The 7,999-nt window shown below is 56.6% G+C and overlaps 1 protein-coding gene across 1 annotated transcript in view; it reads left to right on the top strand.

Annotated features, from left to right (window-relative positions):
* The window catches only part of AOAH (acyloxyacyl hydrolase (neutrophil)), a 109,748-nt gene extending 103,966 nt beyond the window's left edge, over window positions 1-5,782 (top strand). The window contains exon 21 of the mRNA XM_014541081.1: window positions 5,418-5,782. Within this exon, the coding sequence (XP_014396567.1) occupies window positions 5,418-5,546 (129 nt within the window). The 3' untranslated portion in view covers window positions 5,547-5,782. The remainder of the gene's footprint in view (window positions 1-5,417) is intronic.
* The last annotated feature ends 2,217 nt before the right edge of the window (window positions 5,783-7,999 follow it).

The following is a 7,999-nucleotide window of genomic DNA, read 5'->3' on the forward strand; positions in this document are numbered from 1 at the left end:
CGGGCTTTATTGTGACATCGTGCATTTGCTTGGAGAACCAGGCGCTCTCCTAGGAAGACCCGCCATCGTGTGGCTGAAAAAGGGGTCCTCGGGGAAGTCACCTCACAGCGTAATCGGATCATAAATTTCTGAGGGAGGTCCCGTGGGCGGCCACCAGGCATTAACTTCCTAGTGAAAGGTCTGCCTTTCCCGTCAGCAAGCCCCGTCCAAGCCCTGTCCGCCTTTCTGTGCACATGTTAACGCACCTTTGATAGCAGTGCACCACCCTCGAGAGAGCACATGATCTTAACTGCCCTGTAATCCGTCCCCACCTGCTCTCTCCCACCCTCGTGTAACCCTCCTTACTTCCCTCCTTAATCCCAAACGCATAAAAGCAACTGCAGAGCTGCCGTTCCCTGGAGCATCTGAGAGCTTGCTCCTGGCAAGTGTCGTCAGCTTGACACAAATAAAATCTTACACAGAATTCTCGACAGGTTTGGACGTTTCTTACATCCAAAATAAGGACAAACATGGTCGAGCAAGGAAACGTGGCTCAATTTAAGTTCTTATCAGAGGGAGGGAAGTCCTGGAGGCCGCCTGGAGGCGTCACCAAGGGCCCAAGCAGACACTGCACCAGGCCCTTCCCTCCCATGACTCACGCCTGCGTCCTGGAGGCAGCGGGCTCCCAGTAAAACCTGAAAGCGCTGTTTCGCCTAAACCTCCTCTCAGACAAGGGGTGTCGGGTCCCTGCTCTGTCACCGCTCCTATGAGAAGGTCAAGGAGGAGCCTCCGCAATGGACCAAGGACCACCCCGTGGCCTGGCACCAGGAGGGTTTCCGAGCAGCAGTAGGCAGACGGGGGTGGCGGTGCCCCCAGACGCACCCAGACGGCATGGGTGCCTGCAGACACGCCAGTGACCGTCAGATGAGGACACACCGGACCAAGGGCCACTCGAGCTGGAAATGGCAGTCACGTCTGACACAGGCAGCACCGCCCAGTGCAGCCACCTGGGCCCTGCGGCCGGGCCCCGCAGGGTCAACTACCAAGGAAGAGACCCAAAGGGCCTCGCTCAGCTGACCAGACGGTCCCACTGAACCAGCACCCCTCCGTTCCGCACGTCCTGGGGCCAAAGTTCATCCCGTGCCGTGTGCGGCCGGGTTAGGGAGCCGGCGGCCGCGAGCCCCTCCTGAGCAGCTGTCTCCCCACCAGGAAGCTGTCTCCATCCGGCCCGGGGGACAGGTGGAGGGAGCGGGTGGCCAACGTCTCCGTGGAAGAGTAAGCCAGCTCATACCCACCTGATGGAATGCAGCGCATTGAATAAACAGTGACCCGATCTACCTTCAGTGACAGAAACGTGCTTGTGATGCGAACAAAGCACACAGCAGCAGGTGAGAGGCCTGGGGATGACCGCTCAACTCTGCGCATTTGTCCACATGCACGGCACTGCTTGCCGGAGAGCCCGTTTACTGCGTGTACATTACACCTCAAACGGAGATCATACAATCGTCTTTACAGAGGGATCCAGCCGGGCCCCGCAAGGGTCAACTACCAAGGAAGAGACCCAATGGGCCTTGCTCAGCTGACCAGAAGGTCCCACTGAACCAGAACCCCTCCGTTCCGCACGTCCTGGGGCCAAAGTTCATCCCGTGCCGTGTGCGGCCGGGTTAGGGAGCCGGCGGCCGCGAGCCCCTCCTGAGCAGCTGTCTCCCCACCAGGAAGCTGTCTCCATCCGGCCCGGGGGACAGGTGGAGGGAGCGGGTGGCCAACGTCTCCGTGGAAGAGTAAGCCAGCTCATACCCACCTGATGGAATGCAGCGCATTGAATAAACAGTGACCCGATCTACCTTCAGTGACAGAAACGTGCTTGTGATGCGAACAAAGCACACAGCAGGTGAGAGGCCTGGGGATGACCGCTCAACTCTGCGCATTTGTCCACATGCACGGCACTGCTTGCCGGAGAGCCCGTTTACTGCGTGTACATTACACCTCAAACGGAGATCATACAATCGTCTTTACAGAGGGATCCCATGCGTGTGTGTGTGTGTGTGTGCGCGTGCGTGTGCACACATCAGAAAGGCTCCACGCCCAATGGCAATAGTGTCTGAATCTATTGTGATTGCAGATGACTTATTTTTCTCTTCTTGCTTCAGTGTTTTAAGTTTTCCTCAGATGACTAGGTATTGCATCACTATTGTCAAGTCTGAATAAGGAAGCCCAAACGCTACTTGCGCTGGAGGAACGGCTCATTGGATAAGGAGAGGAAGGAGGGCAGCCCTCCCCACGCCCTGTGCCCGAATGGTGGGAGCTACAGGCGGAGGCTGGTGCTAAGACCCCCCAGGAGGTGCTCAGCAGTGGTTCTGAAGTGAAGGACTGAGTACAGTGGGTCTTCTCAGCACAGACCTCTCGTCTAGTAATACAGTGCCACTCTCATTGGAGACGCATGTAACAGCAGCGCACACGCATGAATATTCTAATCTCCACGAGAGGGACCGCCCACTAATTGCTTTCAGACCAAGCAGCGACCACATGCTCAAATCTGGGCTCCGTCACTTTAACGTCTCCTGCTCCTCACCCCGTCTCCTTCCTGTTAATGTAGACGGGGAGGTAGATGACCCTGGAGGCGTGGCGCCACGTAACCGTTAGGAAGACAGCTGACGCACATCAGGTCGACAGGCAATAAAGAAAAGAACAGGCAGTGACCTCCGGCAGACCTGGCGGCGGCCCCTGTGCTGAGAAACCGCAGGAAAAACAGCCATCGGCCAGTCCTCCGTCTTCAAAGACACTGATGCTCCATTGAGCTGATCCCCTTCCCGGAATGCTGCCGGCTACACAGTCAGCCTGTGTGTGTGTGTGTGTGTGCGCGCGCGCGCGCGTAGTGTATGTCATGTGTATGGGAGGGTATGTGGTGTGTGTATGTGTGTGTGGTATATATGTGTGATGTTTGTGTGCATGTGATACATGTCATGTGGGGGGTATATGTGGTACATGTGTGTATGTGATGTGTGTGGTGTATGTAGTACATGTGGTATGTGTGGGTGTATGTCATGTGGGGGCATGTGGTATATGTAGTGCATGTTGTGTGTGTGATGTGTGTAGTGTATGTGGTATGTGGCATGTGTGGTGTGTGTATGTAATGTGTGTGGTGCATGTGGCATGTGTGGTGTGTGTGTGTAATGTGTGTGGTGTGTGTAGTGCATGTGGTATGTGGCATGTGTGGTGTGTGTGTGTGTGGTGTGTGTGGGAAAAAACAGCCTGTGTGTGTGTGTGTGTGTGCGCGCGCGCGCGCGTAGTGTATGTCATGTGTATGGGAGGGTATGTGGTATATGTGGTGTGTGTATGTGTGTGTGGTATATATGTGTGGTGTTTGTGTGCATGTGATACATGGCATGTGGGAGTGTATGTGGTACATGTATGTGTGGTGTATGTAGTGCATGTGGTATGTGGTGTGGGGGGTGTATGTCATGTGGGGGCATGTGGTATATGCAGTGCATGTTGTGTGTGTGCTGTGTGTAGTGTGCGTGGTATGTGGTATGTGTGGTGTGTGTAATGTGTGTGTTGTATGTGGTATGTGGCATGTGTGGTGTGTGTGTGTGGTGTGTGTGATGTGTAGTGTATGTGGTGTGTGGTGTGTGTAGTGTATGTGGGGGGGGGTGTGTGGGGGGGAGGGGGGTGTTGGACACCGCATTGATCTGACCAAGATCACAGAGCGGGTGGCTGGGATTTGGGGGCCTCCTCCGCAGGCTCAGGAACACATTAATACCCTGGGGAGATCTAATGCAGCGACTCAGTTCTCGTTTTTCCTAACAATTGCTAAGCTCTGTAACACAGTTTAGACAGAGAGGTCTTCAGATCATTTTCTCTGACCCCTGCCCCCGCCTTTGCAAATGAGAGAAGCTGCCAGCACCGCGCAGGCAGCTGGCGGCTCTGGCTCTCCCGTTGGAATGGTGGGGCCCTGCCCTCGGGGGACATGTCCGTGTGCTTCCGCCCAAAGTCGGGACAACCCGGAGCTTCCTTCCCGAACAGCGTGCTCGCCTCCGAGACCTCGGCAACCACATCCCTGCCCTCCGGCAGGAAACGCCGGTGCGGACCCAGCCACCAGGGCGCAGGCTGGCTGCTGGGCTGCCGCAGGCACGAGGTGTGATCCGCGGGAGAGGCTGCTCGTCAGAGGCTCGCTAAGGAGGAGCCAGCGGCCCGGACACCAGATGGATCCTGCTGGCATCGCGAACAGAGAGCACCCTGATGGGCAGCGGGGCACGGAGACAGGCCCCCCCGGCCTCCAGCCCCACACTCGCAGGACCCCACCGCTTCTGCACCTGTCCGGCCTCACGGCCCAGCACCATCGTCCCCACGCCAGGCCCGCCCACCTCTGCGCCTGTGCACGTGCTGTCCTCCACCATCGCACCGCTCCCCACGGGATCCCCCTGGGGAACCCCTCCTTGAGAATTCAGCTCTGCCATCGCCCTCTTCACAGAGGCCCTGTCCCTCCCCCTGGCCCCTACCCCAGCAGAGTCTGCACCTCTTCCCCTTCCGGGCGAGGGCATCCCCCTCCCGTGGCTTCGCCGGTGCCCGTTTGCACAGTGGGTTTTCTCACTAGACTGGGAGCTCCTTAAGGAAAGGATCCGATGGGCTCAGCTCCAAACCCAAGCTCTAGGCCCGCAGTGTTGCCTGTCCATGGAGAAATGGACAAATGGCTTCTGAGGAAGTGTGTTTGTTTTCTTTTTTGTCTTTATTGATTTCAGAGAGGAAGGGAGAGGGAGAGAGAGATAGAAACATCAATGATGAGAGAGAATCATTGATTGGCTGCTTCCTGCGTGTCCCCCACTGGGGATCAAGCCCACAACCCAGGCATGTGCCCTTGAACGGAATCAAACCTGGGACCCTTCAGTCCGCAGGCTGACACTCTATCCACTGAGCCACACCAGCCAGGGTCTGTCTGTTTTCTATTACTAAATCACAAATCAGCACAAGTTCAGCAGCGAAACAATATCCATCTCTTATCTCACAGTCGCTGTGAGTGAGGAGGCTAAAGTCCAGGTGTGTCCCCCGGGCCACGTGCTCATCCAGAGACCCAACCGGGGCAGAGCTGCTTTCAGATTCATATGGGTTGTGGGCAGAATTCATTTCCCTGCGAGGTAGGACTGAGGACCAGCTCCGGCTGGATGTCAGCAGGAGGCACCCTCCACCCCCTGCCAGGTGGCTTCCTGCTTCACCAGGGCCACAAGGAGGGTCGCCGGTGGCAGAGTGGCTTTACATAATGTTCCGTCCTCACTGGAGTGAGAACCAAGCGCTAGGTCCCACCCTCTCCAGGGAAGGGATCATACAAAGGATGATGGTGGCAATCACGGACCATCCAGAGCGTGTCCCCACATGAGAAGAGAGGGGGTCTTGCCGGTGAAGTCTTTACTGGGTTGTCATTTCTGTTTTGCTTCTCCTCACAGGTGGCATTGCTGCTGCTGGCAGACAACTTGTGGGACAAGGTGCGGCTGCAATGGCCCCAGGTCCTGGGGAAGGAGAATCCGTTCAACGCCCAGATTGAACAGGTGTTTGGAGACCAAGGGGGACACTGAGTCCCCCGGGGACATGGGCTCCTGGGGGGCTTAGGGAAACGGAAACTTGGGTAAACTCATCCGGCGCGCAGTTCCAGGGCTGCTGTGCCACAGACTCACAGGCCTCTCCCAACAGCCCCTTTGCAGTGCTTTTCTCTCCTCAAGGAGCGCATCGGAACGACAGTGTGACTCTGAGCTGCTGGGTTCAGGTCCCCGCCCACTGGCCCTCGTACAACATTCAATAAAAAGCTTTGGGCCCAGCCAGTGTGGCCCGTGAACCAGGAGGTCACAGTTCAATTCCCGGTCAGGGCACAGGCCCGGATTGCGGGCTCCATCCCCAGTAGGGGACGTGCAGGAGGCAGCCAGCGATGGGTGTTTCTCTCTCACAGATGTTTCTATCTCTCTATCCCTCTCCCTTCCTCTCTCTCTAAAATCGAGAAAAACATATTTTTTAAATTTTTTTAATTAAAAAGAAAAAGAGAGCTTTGGGTGCCATTCCCAGCAAGAGAGCATCTGCGCCCTTGAATGGCTAATTGTGGTGAAAAACAAGTAAGAATGCCAGCACATTGGCAGCTTACCCGGGTCGTAGTGCGCCAGGGGACTGACCCTCTCGTTGGTTATGACCGTAGGACACAAAACACAATGGCCTTTTTCCCTGCCTTTGTCAGAAATGTTTTCCTGTCACATTGCGTTTGTCGCAGGTACAGTGGATTCTTACTACTCAGGGCAGTCCTTGTTCTACGGTGTAGAATCTACACAGTCGCCTGCACACTCCATTAGCAAGTGCTGAGCCTCTGCTTCCAGGTTGACCTAGAATCACAGGTGACATCTTTGCCAGCCTTGGGTCACAGCAAGGTCACCAGGCGATCAATGCACAGCCTTGTTTTGTGGGTGCTGCTATTGAAACACACCTTATGCAGTGCACAGCCGATAGATTAACCCTGAACTCAGGGCCAACGGCAGGGTGACGCACATGAGAGAACCCTGTCCGCTCACCTGTCTTCTCCCGGAGGCGCCCACCGCCGACCGGCACTTAGAAACTCGGGCGGCCCTTTGGCGTTGCCCCTGGATGACACCGTCACCGCGAAATCACCAACAAAAAGCATAAAAGTGCCCACAACGCGGCAGTAAATCTGCCGGGAAAAGGACACTTGTCCGTAAAAGGCAGCGCTCTGCCTCCTTCCACCTCAACGGGGACATGCGGGTCAGGGGACTGAACACGTTTGCCACTCAGATGACAAGAGTGCCCGGGTGCTGACATGGGGTGACGGGTAAGTTCACCGATACAGAACTCGCCAATAGTGGGGTTGCCTGTGTCTTGAGATATCATTTGTGGCCACAGGACTGTGAAACAGCTGTCGGTATTAGAGCCCGTACAAAAGAGGCACATGTATGAACATGTGCCCGGGCTTACATACAAGTATTTCAAAATCCTCGAACCAATGGGATATTTGGTTTCATCACAACGGGTTTCTTCGTAATCCTGTTTTATTTTTGTAGTTAAACTGTCCAGCCTGCCAGGGGTACCTGACGCAGGAAGGCCACATGGGCGGGGTGGGGGCTTGGAGAGGAACTCGGGCTGGTCGTGGGGAAGACAGCCGAGTCCCTGCTTCCCGGAGAGTCCCGGGGGGAAGTTCTGCTGAGAGACGTCTGTCCCGCTCACCGTCAGCCCGACGTCTCTGACTGGGGCCTCCTCTTCCCTCGATGGCTGTTAGCAGCCCTGGACCGTGTGCTCTGTGGACCCGCCTGGGGCAACGAAGGTTAGAGAATTGGCCTTGGGCACACCCAGTGGCAGGGTCAAGAGAGGAGCTGCCGGGCACATGGAGACTGGACTCCCCCTCCTCGTCCTGTGTGTGAGCCGGGGTCTCCGGAATCCTGGTTCCAACACGGCTTTCCTGGTGGGACCGCCTGGCAAAGGCAGCACCTGGCCTGGGCTGGTCGCATGTGGGTTCGCCGATCTGTGGTTTCCTGGCGAACTCGCAGCAACATGCTACTAGCCTGGGTTTCTCATCAGGTCTGAGCGCAGGCTCCATGCTTGCCCGGCAGGATAACATCCTCTCATCTGACGTGGCCGAGGCTCCAGCACAAACAGTCCCACAGACAAGGGCTCTTTTAATCTGCTCCTTTGCTGGGTGACGGGGTGGGAGGGCGGCTTTGGGAGCCTGCTCCTGGGTCACTTCCTAAAACCGCATTATCAGGACCTAATGGCCTCTACACGCCCGCAGCCTGTGGGTGGGCGGATTCGCAGAGATGTGAAGAGCACACAATGGGGCGTGCAAGGATCTGGTGGGGGGCGTTGTGCTCCTGGCTGGCCACTTTGTTCATAGTCAATTGCGGGGAGCATTTCCAGGAACCCTTGCCGCCTCAGAGCTCTGCAAATGGAGCTCACGGTTCACAAAGCTCAATCATTAAACGCACAGAGGGGCAGGGGGGCGCCCCCAGGGCGGGAGGGTGCCCCCAGGGCGGGAGGGTGC

Source organism: Myotis brandtii, unplaced genomic scaffold (assembly GCF_000412655.1).
Source record: "Myotis brandtii unplaced genomic scaffold, ASM41265v1 scaffold260, whole genome shotgun sequence".
NCBI classification, from domain to species: Eukaryota; Metazoa; Chordata; class Mammalia; order Chiroptera; family Vespertilionidae; genus Myotis; species Myotis brandtii.